The 12,701-nt window shown below is 38.2% G+C and overlaps 1 protein-coding gene across 4 annotated transcripts in view; it reads left to right on the top strand.

Annotated features, from left to right (window-relative positions):
• Positions 1-12,694, top strand: part of csnk1g1 (casein kinase 1, gamma 1) — a 36,096-nt gene extending 23,402 nt beyond the window's left edge. Inside the window, exons 6-14 of one of the 4 annotated variants that reach the window (XM_024295450.2) lie at positions 1,198-1,432; positions 1,513-1,598; positions 3,424-3,508; positions 3,587-3,735; positions 3,812-3,919; positions 4,947-5,057; positions 8,755-8,858; positions 10,288-10,311; positions 11,479-12,694. In XM_024295450.2, the coding sequence (XP_024151218.1) occupies positions 1,198-1,432; positions 1,513-1,598; positions 3,424-3,508; positions 3,587-3,735; positions 3,812-3,919; positions 4,947-5,057; positions 8,755-8,858; positions 10,288-10,311; positions 11,479-11,533 (957 nt within the window). In that variant the 3' untranslated portion in view covers positions 11,534-12,694. The remainder of the gene's footprint in view (positions 1-1,197; positions 1,433-1,512; positions 1,599-3,423; positions 3,509-3,586; positions 3,736-3,811; positions 3,920-4,946; positions 5,058-8,754; positions 8,859-10,287; positions 10,312-11,478) is intronic. The other 3 variants (XM_024295452.2, XM_024295451.2, XM_024295453.2) reach the window with 3 other exon arrangements.
• The last annotated feature ends 7 nt before the right edge of the window (positions 12,695-12,701 follow it).

Raw genomic sequence — 12,701 nt, 5'->3', positions numbered from 1 at the left:
CTGAGGATTTTCTCTGTTTAAGAATATCTTTTTCAAAAAGTATTTTTTCTCCTCCTGATTTATAGTGATTTGAATGAAGAATTAGGTAAAAAAAAACTGTTATAAAATTAAATTTTCTTAATATAGGTCCCATGTCCTAAAAAAGTTGCCACAAGGACGTGTTGAAAACACCAAAAATGTATATATATATATATATATATATATATATATATATATATTTTATGGATTGTGTCCTTGTAAGTAACCTCCAGGGTTCAAGGTACAGCAGTATCACAGCACAGTTTAAGCCAAAGGGAATTTCATGTGAAATGACCAAGAAGAACACCATTGTTGACTGCAAATGCTAGTGTTAGGGAGAAAAAAGTGCCAAATTTCTATATTGACAGACCACTTAAAAAAATTGCCAGAACTGTAGTTTTTTTGGTGTATCAATTTTGCAAGAATGAATCATAATAAAAAAAAAATGCTGGCCCTGCTGAAAAACAGGAAGAAGGCATGTTTTTGGTTTACCTTTCTGGCTCTTGACTCTGCAGAATTCAACAGTTTCAAGACTTAAGACATTCTGGACAGAAATGTTCTTCTTGGTGTCAGGAAGTCTGATCCTAAGACAAAGTGTCCTTCCATGAGCCCTGATAGTGTTGAGTGTCTGTTAGAAGCTGAAACATGCCATATAGAGTAGTAGAAAACTCTTTACGCCCTCTGGTTTAGAAGAGTCAACAAAAAATACAATATCTGACTGTAATTATTTTATTTTCAGCCATTTTCTTCATTATTACAAATCTCTAAAACAATGTCAGGGACTATTGTGGGTTTTGTTTTTTTAACAGTTTTTTTCTGCAAGTGCAATCAGTTTGAGAATGCTAGTTTTTCTTGAAAAAAGAAAACTCTTAGTTGGACTAAGCCAGTTTGAAATGTGTTCTTATACTTTATTAGATTATTAATACATATAGGATTTGTGTCCACACACAGCATAGGTTGTCATTCTTACCATAAATTTGTGAACACAGTCTGTTTCTAATGGGTAAAACTGTATTAGATGTAACTTTCTTGATAAAGATTCTCACTCATTTAAGTCTGAGGTTTTGAGTTGATGCCATGACTCTACTTCAAAAGCACCAATTTTGGTAACTTTTTGTTAAACTGTTGCACTCCAGAAACCTTTCAGGATTTCCTTAAACTTGTGCTCCCTTTCCCCAGATTTCACGAATGGAGTATGTGCATTCTAAAAATCTCATCTATAGAGATGTCAAACCTGAAAACTTCCTCATCGGGCGGCAAGGGAATAAAAAAGAACACATCATCCACATCATCGACTTTGGCCTGGCCAAAGAGTACATCGACCCCGAGACCAAAAAACACATTCCATACCGGGAGCATAAAAGTTTGACCGGTACTGCCAGATACATGTCCATTAATACACATTTGGGAAAAGGTAGGCCTTCATTTTACGTTAAATAACGCTGGGATTTTATTGTCAATTTCTGAATGCTCTAAAAAAATCTCTCTTTTTAGAACAAAGCCGGCGAGATGACCTGGAGGCTTTAGGCCACATGTTCATGTACTTCCTTCGTGGGAGTCTTCCTTGGCAAGGACTTAAGGTATGCAATAAACACACAAACCTTCAACAGATGTTTGTAAAATGCATCAAATAATGCAAACGTTGTTTTTCTTCAGACCTGTGGATACAAGGGTTTTTCCAGCATTTGTATTGAGGAAACTATTACATTGCATTCACACTGAATGTGATATGTGCGTCAAATTTGTGTCTGCCGCCTCTCTTTTGGCATGTGTTACGTTCGTCGGTGGATGCTTGTCCAAAAAAAGTGTTCATAAACTTGACACGTGTGGAAAGAACTACTGTTAAAGCTTGTAGCCTCACCTCTACATCATTGGATACTTGGATGATGTTGAGAGATCAGGTTTATTTATTTGGAAGATCTCTACAAAAGCATCAGTAAACTCTCTCCATGTCTGGGTTCATGAGATCGTTCAGAGATTCTGCTTTCAGCTCCACTTCCATGTCTCTGTGACCCAGTATGATGACTGCTGCCCCCCACTAGTCCAAGGAGAGAAAACATAAAACACAGAAATAAAACCTAAAAATACCATTAGATTAGATCTTTTTTATAGATTAGATTTTTTATTTTGTAATTATTGTCTTGATTCACATAAGAAACATATCAAAGCTCAGGAGGAGAGCAATCAGATTCTCTTCCCTGCTCTCATCAGACTCCACTCAAACTATATTTATTTCTATTGTAAAATTGTTCCCAGTGGTCTTTAAATTATATTTAGACAGTTTTTAGACAAAATCAAAAAGCCTGTTTAGTTTTTTTTAGACATATTCTTTGCAGAGAAGCAGGAGTTCACTAGAAATTGACCTTTGAATTGTGAGCAGGACTGTTGGTGCGGGAGTAACCCTATCTTAATATCCCAGCATTCCTTTGTTTACTCTCTCTCCCGCTAGCTTATATCCCCACACAACCCCACGCTAACAGCGTAGCAAAAACAAGCAAAAAAAAACAACGGCGAGTGATATCGAAGCTATCCAGACGGACAGTTTAGAGCCAGGTGTCCGCTCATATGAGGGAAATGAAGACGTATTAATGGATCTGTTTGTCTACAAGTGGAGTATTCAGAATTGTAGAACCTTGGCCCGCCCTAGGCAGTTTCTGCATCACACATCTGAAAACTTTCAAACTGCAGGTTCTCATCTGCTTCTGATCTAACACAATTTGAGCAAATAAGTACTCATAAATCTTAAATAATTTTATACATGTCCTCTATCATGAGATAAACATGTTAACACAATTTTCATTAAAGGGGGTCTTCAACACGTCACAGGGCTGAGTTCCTGATTGGTTGACGCAATGCTAATTATTTGCCAAATTTCCAATATTTGAATTCTAGACGTGTGGCAAAACACTTTTTTTTACTAGACTATCTAGACCTCTGATTGCATCTGTACATTGACTTAACATAGAGCTCTGATGCACAACTCTTGGTAGGCTTGAATGCAGTTTAACAATTTGGGTGAAACCTGAAGCAACACTGTAAACAGATTAGGCCTGCCACAAATTATTTTTTTATAGTTTAGATCCCCCCTCCCCCGATTAGCCGACTAATCTGGTTGTGCGTAAACTGGATATAAAACACACATCTTAATCATCATCAGCTTTAAACTTGAAATGCTTTAGCTATTTACTTACAAATATATATATATATATATATATATATTGCCGACTATTGAATTAGTCGTCGATGATGTTAACAGTCAACGTAGTCGTGACTTATCAACTAATCATGACAGCCCTAAAAATGGATTTAGATACTGCTATAATACAAAAATAGGACTTCTTACAGATGAGAAGTGAGTAAATCTCAGAACTTATTTGTATGTTTGTGTTCATGGATGTCTTGCAGGCTGACACACTCAAAGAACGATACCAGAAAATTGGAGACACAAAGAGAAACACTCCCATTGAGGTTCTATGTGAAAACTTTCCAGGTATGATAGATATTCCTTCTGTAAACATCTGTAAATCTCAGAGAATCTCTAAACTGTGTTCATTTTTGTTGAATTCAGAGGAAATGGCCACCTACCTGAGGTATGTGAGACGGTTGGACTTCTTTGAAAAGCCCGACTATGAATACCTGAGAGCTCTGTTTACCGAACTCTTCGAAAGAAAAGGATACACCTTCGACTACACTTACGACTGGGTTGGCAGACAGATAGTAAGCAGCGTCTGTTCCAAATGATTTTCTGAGTGGATCCCATGTACCAAAACTAACAAACCACTGTTGCCTGCAGCCCACACCAGTGGGGTCTGTCCATATAGATTCTGGGGCATCTGGAGTCACAAGAGAGAGCCACGCCCACAGGGACCGACCCTCGCAGCACCCTCCAATCAGGAATCAGGTGTGCACGCTAGGACAGGAAGTGCTCTTCGTACTGTGACGGTTGATTAACTTCATCCAAAAAGCAGACTCTACTCACTGAGATTCAGTTGACTTTGAATGGAGTTGAAGTGAATTATGGGGCTCTTGTTAAAAGTAGACAGAAGTTGAAAAAACAGACACTTGTCTGGTTTAATTTAAATTAATTATATCTTTTTATCTGGCTTTTATCTTTTCAGAGTCATTGTCAAAAACAAAGTCTAGAAAGATGTTTTTGTGTGGTCTTAGACATCAAAGTAATTTTGATTATAACTCCAAAGAATCTAGCAGCATTTGTTATGAATGCAGCTTGTAAGTCCCGTTGGAGGTCCTGTCTTTGAAAATCAGTCAGAAGATTCTTTTTTAAGTCAAAGGCTTCTTATTGGTTTATTGAAAGATTCATGAAGACACTTGAGTCTGCGGCTACGCCGTCTAGTGTGGTTGCTGGTTAACTGCAGGGCCACTAAGAGCCAAATGGTCATTCATTCAATGATCTTTTACACCACACTGAGATGAGAAGGCTTAAAAACAGTTGGTGAGATTCTATTCTCTGCAGGGAAACAAGATTTTCAGCATTTGAGAGGCTCCTCCATTGAGTTTCATCATTTGCTTGAGTGTCGCGCGTGCTTACCTTAAAGAGAGACTCAAACACTCCTTCTCAAGAGTATTATCTTTGTTTTAATTTGGGAAAGTTAAAAGGTTATTTTTTATGAATGTGTGTTCAAATGTCATTTAGTTTCACTGAGGTGAAAGTTTGAGTTGCAGCAGCTGATGTTCGGCTTCAGGCTCAATAGTTTCTCATTCAGTTTCCTGGCTGAAGCCTTGCTTTGATTTTAATTTATGCTTTTTCTTTTTTTTTCCATCGCTTTTTCTTTTCTATGTCTCATGCTGCTTTGCATGATCCCTTGCTTCATATTCCCACACGCTCGTCTCAATTAACACATGGCTCCCCCTTTCCCGTCAATCCTCTTCCCCTCACATTGCTAATGCAACCCCTGACTCCTGAACAGACAGCAGCCTCAGATCGGCGAGGAGCATGGGAGGTGCAGCCCACACGGCAAGCAAACTCCACTTATCTGACCTCCCACCTGGCAGCGGACAGGCACGGGGGATCAGTGCAGGTACACACCCCTCACCCAAGCAGCCAGCAACCCCCTTCACTCTCCATGGAGTCAGATCTGTCTCACGGATGTGATATGACAGAAATGTGCACGTCCCAAAGTTTTATCACTATGGAGTCCGTCTGATGATATGCTACAAAAAATAGATTGTTGCAACAAAACAATGAAAACAACATGATAATTTGTGGCCATAAAATAGTTAAAATAATAACTCAGGGCTACAAAATAATTAAATAGTAGGCCCAAAATACTCCTTTCTAGCCACGAAATAGTGAAATCATACAAACACAAAACTTACTTGTGGACACAAAACAGTTAAGTCAAACAAAATACTAAATTGTGTCTACGAAATAATGAAATTGTATAAAGAATAAGCTAATTGGAGACCACAAAATGGTTTAATCCAACAAACAAAATACTAAATTGTTACTAAAAAATGGTTAAATCGTAGAAACAAAATCATAATTTATGGACACAAAACAGTTGAGTCAAAGAAAATACTACATTGTGGCTACGGAATAATTAAATTGTACAAAAAAATACTAGTTTTTAGCCACTAATTAGTTATATTGTACAAACAAAATACTAAGTTGTGGCCACAAAATAATTTAGTCAAACAAACAAAATACTTCTTTATAGCCACAAAATAGTTAAATCAAGTAAATAAAATACTAATTTGTGATCAGGAAATAGTTAACTTGTATAATCAAAAAACTAAATTGTGGCCACAAAATGGTGAAATTGTTTAAACAAAATACTAACTCATGGTCAAGGATAGCAAAATTGTATGAATGAAATATTAATTTGCAGCCAAGACAGTTAAATCATACAAATTATTCATTTGTTAAATCATATCATGTACGATTACTCTTTATTAAATCCGAAATATGTCAATATCATCAGTTAGTAGCCCTGATTTTGATTATTTTATGGCCCGAAATTAAGTAGTTAAATTACGTTTTAATTATTTTGTGCCTGCAATGTACGTTTTTTAAACCATGTCACCAGTTGGACTCCATACATCTCAGTGTTCAACTTCTTTTTTTTCCAGAAATATTTTTCCAAATTAAATAAATTGGATATTTTTAATACTTTGTTGCTTTGTGTCACCTAAATCTTAAACAGTTTGAAACACAAATTTAAAAGTTTTTTGTGACACAAATAACAGAAAATAATAAATGTTTGCACAATATGGCTCTTAATAGAAAACAAAGTAAGGTAGACTTGTTCGTGAGACAGATCTATAGCTTTTACCTTTCAACCCTTTTACACCCTGGCTGGGAGATTGTTTTGCCCCACCATGATCATGCCATCTGGTGCCACCAGCACCAGATGTCGAGAATGTGATTTTGAAGCTTTGAAAGCAGCACTTGTTATGACATTTTGATCTGTGGTTGTACAACTCTTCATTCCGCTTGGATAATCTTTGCAAGATCAAGACGTCTTTTGCATGGCAGGATAAAACGCCTCGGGCAGCAAAGTGCATGCTCTTGTGGTGTTGAAGTGTTATTCTGATCACAGCGTCACAATTTTGTGCTTTTGACTGAATTTACAAGATTTGTATTGGTGTCGAGTTTATCTGCAAAACCTTCCCAGAGATTTCCGGAGTTCATCAGATTTTTTTCAGTGCTCGTGGCAGTTTTGTTCCCCATTGCAGAATTGTGTTTCCTCTCAAGAAGTGAAGACATATATTTCATCTTTTTAGCAAGGCTAAAAATGTATTTTCTACTTCAGTTAGCAATACATGATACAATTTAGCATAAATGTCTGTATTTTGGATGGATGGATGGGATAAGATAGAATAAGAGATGTTGGGTATATACGATAGATAGATCTGATAGATACAAAGATGGGATACATACATAACAGTCTGTAACGGATTTATTTTAGTTGTTGGTACTTTGAGTTCTGCCCTAAACTTTTCTCAAATCTGTATTTAAATGTAATAATTGGCTAATTCTACATTTTAACATTTACAGAAATAGAAAAAAGTTTTATAGCTTCATTAGGTGCGTTTCCATTAACTCTGAAATTACGCAAATTGGAATTTCGATAATAAATTATCCTGATGGAAACACTACAATTTTGAAAAAACTCGTATTTTTCAAAAAAAAAAGAAAAAAAAAGAAAAGATTTTGCGCTTAGAGGGGGTAGTAATCAAAATAGACATTTTTCATAATGGAAACACTTTTTTCGAGATGAATGCGCTTCTTGGTATGAAGTGTCTGTCCTGAGCGCTGCACAGCGGGCGCCACGAGAGATCCGATGGCGTCACCGCTCTTTATAAGTTTCGTATCATAAGGAATTGTACAGCTGCTCCATAAAATCACCAACCAAAGTTTCATCTTCTCCGCACTATTGAAGCTGGCAGCCTGAATTAGACGCAGACGTCTCCGTTTAGGATGACCGTGAGAGCCGTGACAAAATTAATGGAACTTGTATTTTCAAACAGAAAAAAAGATCCCGCTGCTCACTTGTTGCGAGCCACACTTCAGTGACGTCACCCAAATGCCCCCCATTTAGTGAATCAAATAAAAAAAAACTTTTTCTCATCCACCACCACGTTTTTAATGACTTATCGCGTGAGTTGGTTTGTGCTTTATTGCAAAATTATGATTTAATGGAAACTGCGTCATTTCAAAACTGTGTTTCTTCGCAATTCCTAGAATTTCTATTAAGTTTTGCACAAATGTGTAATGGAAACGTAGCTACTGTTATATTGCTTTTTTACAGGCAGGGCATTTTTTTAAATTCATCCATATAGTTCAGCATAGAGAGAGCACTGGTCTCATTATGGTGAGATTTGATGGTGAGTTCCCGTCACTTACTAAAACTGAAATCTAACTCCTGTGAAGCAGTAAAATCTACACTCATCCTGTTAATATTCAGCTCTCAAAACTCCCTCAAATGCAGCATATTTCATCTTTTATTGCTCTGAACTATATTTTCATTAGTTAAAAAACCTACAACATACAATTTTGAGAGAATCAAGTCAATTTATTCTGGAAAATACCTTCCAGAACATGTTGTCAGAATACCACTTCCACTCTTCAATTTTCTATCTAGCCCAGTCTTTACAAGAAATGGACATCTTGTCTGTCATCACTACATTAGTGTCATTAACTGCTGTTGTGAGTCCAAATATGAAGTTTGACTGTTGTAACAATACACACAAAAACCTCAAAATGCAGCACAGTAGCCCTCATTTGACACCTGTAAACACGTCTGCTTGAAACACATTCTCAGGTTCTTTGCTGACTCCAGGCTCTATGCTGTTTTTTAGCTTTTATTTTGTTCAGTTTTCCTGATGACCTACATCACTTCAAAGGCGCCAGAGTGGGCTCCAGAATTCCTAGCTTAAATACTGGCATCTGTGAGATTATATTTAAATAATAATTGTGTATAATGTAACAATAAACAGTTTAGTTTCCATGTGTTTTGTTGGTGTTGTATATGTGGATGTTTGTTGTCTTTCCAGTTCACAGATTGCATCATACGTATGTGTTCATGTTCTGCTGTTCTGAAGCAAAGAAAGTTCCAAATCCAGAAAGTATTTTTTTCTGTCAGTTGTGAAAATTCTTTACACTCTGAATATAAAACAGTAAACTATGTTGATTCACTTTTGTTTCTAGGTTTGTTGTGTTGTTCCCGAGTGAGACCGAGGTTTGTTCTGAACTGACATCCGTCTGTGCTGCAGGTGGTCAGTTCAACCAACGGGGAGCTGAATGCGGACGACCCGCTGGCTCATTCCAACGCCCCCATAACGGCTCAGGCTGAAGTGGAAGTCGTCGACGAGGCCAAGTATGTGGTCGACCTCCTTCCTGTCATCTCATCACTAAAGTCTTTGAAAACTCTCCTGTCGTTGGTGGCATGGAATGACATAAAACGTTTCAAACATGAACTGGAAAACCCTGATTCCCTTCTTCAGGTGTCTTCAGTTGTCCAGCTATTCATAAGATCAGCATATTTGATATTGTTTTGGTATTTTTGGTTTGGCCGTCTCTCTCTAGGGTCTAAAACATGTCATACAGTGAAACAAAGGTATTTGTCAGCCACATTCTGAGTTGTTGAGGTCTGTAATGTTCATCAAAGATAAACTTCAACTGAAAACAGAAGAAATCACATTCTATGACATTTCAGAAATAAATTACTAACAAAAAGATTCACCCTAACTCTTTGTAAAGTCACCCTGGTTTTCAGCAACAGATCACAGGTTTCCTGCTGGTTTAAACTGTAGCTGCTATTTTGGTCCATTCTGCCATGCAGATCTCCTCAAGAGCTGTGATGTTTTGATGGAGGGAGGTTTTTGTCCAAAATTCCTCCATACACTGCCCCATTCTTCCTTCCCCTAATACGAATCTGTCATTCTGTCCCCTTTCAGTAAAGCAGCCCCAAAGCATGATGTTTCCACCCCCATGCCTCACAGTGTTGGTAATTAGTGTAGAATAGAGGAGCTTCTTAAAGTAGTAGTAACAGGTCTGTGAGGGACAGAATTCTTGTTTTGCTAGTAGACGCTAAACACTTTGAAAGTTGAAGTATTTTTATGATAAACACTTCAGAACTCTCATGTCTTTATTAGTAGAAGAACTTAGAAAAACTGTGATTGACAAATCCTTTTCATCTCTGTGTGTATTGTTATAGCAGCATGACAGCTGTCATTCAGCAGCTTCTGTTTCATGCACTGGATCAGAGACGGTGTTCGTATGAAAACAGGTTTTGCTCAAAATAAAATCTGCTTCAAAGGAGATCCACTAAATACACATAAAGAACAAACATTTTACTGGCTTATCAGAAGACCTCTGGAGACCTTTTTGCTTTGTTGAACTCTCGCTTTGTTTCAGAGCGTGTTTCATAAAAACATAAAGAAGTGGAACAGATCGTTAGACTGCTGGTCTTCCACTTCAACTGGACTTTAAAGAGGTTTTGAACCCGAGCTAAATCCAGTCCCAGCAGTTCATGTTTTCAGCAGCAGACTTAAACATTTTGAAGCAGACTGAAAATCTCACCGTCCACGAGCCAACAAATTCTGGCAACCAAAGAACGGCAGAGTAGATTTAGTTACTTAACCTTGTTCTGTAATCTTTTGTGTAATCTCTCCAGCTCCCGCCCCCCCTGTGTGTCCTGTCGTGGTGTTTGTGTTGCACGTTTGTGTCGCATGTGTCCAGCCCTGTCACAGTCTGAGCGTATTAACCTCCTCTCTTGACGCCCTTTCTTCTCTCTTCTTCTGTAGCTGCGTGAAAATGCTCAACCTGTGGTGAGTCCCTCTCTGCTTGTCCACATCATCCTCATGGGACAGGGAGGGGACCAGCCTGGGCTGGGCCGAGGCTTTAGCAGATTCCACTAGATTCACTGCTTCACCGGTGCTAAAAACCTTCAAATATCCACAAAGAATTCCTAACATTTTGCACTTGAGGGTTAATGTAAAGAGATGAAGACATCAATGTGTCTGAAGACACAGCTTTATGTTTTGGATGTCCCAAGTGGTCAAATCAGAATCAGCTTGAAGTGAGTAAAAATAGATTGTAAAGGTGAAAAAATACACATCATAATTTAGAAAACAAATAAATGTGAAGTTGAATAATAAAAAAAAAACTATAACCCTAAAATTGGGACCAATTAAAAAAATTATTTCTTTTTTTTTATTATGGTTGTTTTTTCTGTTTTGTTTTTTTTCGGCAGAGGGTGCAGCTTATATGGGATTTTATGAAACGGTTGGAAATATACGTATTGAAGGAAATGATTATTTGCTTGTAATTTTCTAGATGCGTACGGCCAGTGTTGTACTTTTGTCTGGGCCGCTCTTATTTTAATAGGTGAAAATATGTGGCTTCAAATGCTTTTAATCACTTAAAATATTTGCTGTGCCACTTGGTAAACATTTCTATTTTTAAGATTACTGCTTAAAATACCCAGAAAAACAACAAATGACTCTTATTACAACAACTAATCTGGGAACTTTGGGTTCAGTTAAAACACGCGCGGCCAACATGCAGCAATAGGAATCTTGACTTTGGCTTTTACGTGTTTCCATCAGTTTTTGTGCTCAGACTTAGACGGTTTTGTTTTTAACACTGAACATCAGGTTTGATTTCAAAACTGTGACAACTGTAAGCTGATCCTGATTTGACTCCATATTGTTCAGTCTCGTGTTTTTTGTAAATGTCCTTTTTATTTCAGAATATCTGTTTATTGACCACACTAACATCATCTCTGTCTGCATCAGCAGTTGTAAAACCAAAGGCATGTGCATGCTAACACTGAAGGGGGTTTGATATCAGCTGATTCTTCTACCTTGAAGTTCAGATTCAACTCCAACCTGACAGACTTTTCCCGTACTTCCCATGAGTCAAAGCTTGTTTGGTTTCACTCTCATCTGAACCCTCTCCTCCTAAAGGTACATTATCTGTGTGTCCGGCTGCAGGTGCTGCTGCTTCTTCAAGCGAAAACGGAAGAAAAACACCACCAGGCACAAATGATGAGCCGGCGGCAGAGCGAAGCGTTCCACATGTCCGGCTCCAGTGATTTCAGACGGTTCCATTCAGAATTAAAGAGCAAGTCTAAATGAAAAATCTTGATTGCTGGGACCAGTTCCACACGGCTCATCAAGATGTTTAGGATGCCTGTGTCTTTTGATGGGAGTTCTCTTTTTCATCTTTTTACTTTTCCTTTTTCTGCTAATTTATAATACAAGTTTTGTTGGTCAGTTGAACCAAAAGGGGGAGCCATTTTTATGAAAATGTTGCAGATGATGATTTTTTTTTTCCTCCTGTCATCTTCGGTGTGTTTTTGCTCTGTGGTTTTTTGAGGGAGAGTTTCTTCTTCCTGTGGAATTTTACCGCCTTCATGTGCTGTTGTTTTGATTTGATCCTCATCCTCAGTTAGTTTGCCAACTCACGGTGGCTTTTTTTTTTATTTTTATTTTTTTGGCGGTGGTTCCTGACGCAGGACTGAATGTAAACCCAGGAGGAGCCCAGCGCACCGCCACGCCGACCAGCAGGTCTGCCGTTTGGCCCCCCTGCACTTTTTTTCTCTTCTCCAAAGAGGTCAAAGGTGACCCCTGGGATCCAGGCCGAAAGCAAGCAGAGACATCTCCCGCACCGTGTCCACTGATGATCGCGCTCACCTCCTTAAACACACTACAAGCTCTTTTTACTCCCCGACATTTGGAGGCGGGGCCAAAAAAATTATTTATGCTATTTATCTCTTGTTTGCCACTCGTTTTCCTACTAATTGTTGCATACACCCTGAATGTATGGACAGTAAAGCATTTGTATTATCTGTCATGAACATGGAGCAGACCAGATGGGGTTTAAAAAAATAAAAAAAGAGAATTAAAGGACTCCTAACAGCAGCGGCCATGGGGGGGAGTGACAGAAAAAAGTGACCTGCTTTGGAGAAATGCTTTGTCCAATGCCTTAACCCCTCCCTCCCACTCACAGACACTGTCATCTCCTGCATCCCGTCTCAACACACTGAAGATGTATGTAAGCAAGCGCCCTGATCATCACCGCCTTTCTACAATCCTCACCGTCTTTCTTTTCTCTCGAATGCTAATGTGAATGATTTCAGTTCTGCCGTTAATGTGTCGTCCATTCCAAATAGCCATGGTTTGAAAGAAACAAAGAAGCTTGAGAAAACGACTGA

Source organism: Oryzias melastigma, linkage group LG3 (assembly GCF_002922805.2).
Source record: "Oryzias melastigma strain HK-1 linkage group LG3, ASM292280v2, whole genome shotgun sequence".
NCBI classification, from domain to species: Eukaryota; Metazoa; Chordata; class Actinopteri; order Beloniformes; family Adrianichthyidae; genus Oryzias; species Oryzias melastigma.
The sequence above is the reverse complement of the archived record's forward strand: the minus strand, read 5'-3'. Positions and strand labels throughout refer to the sequence as shown.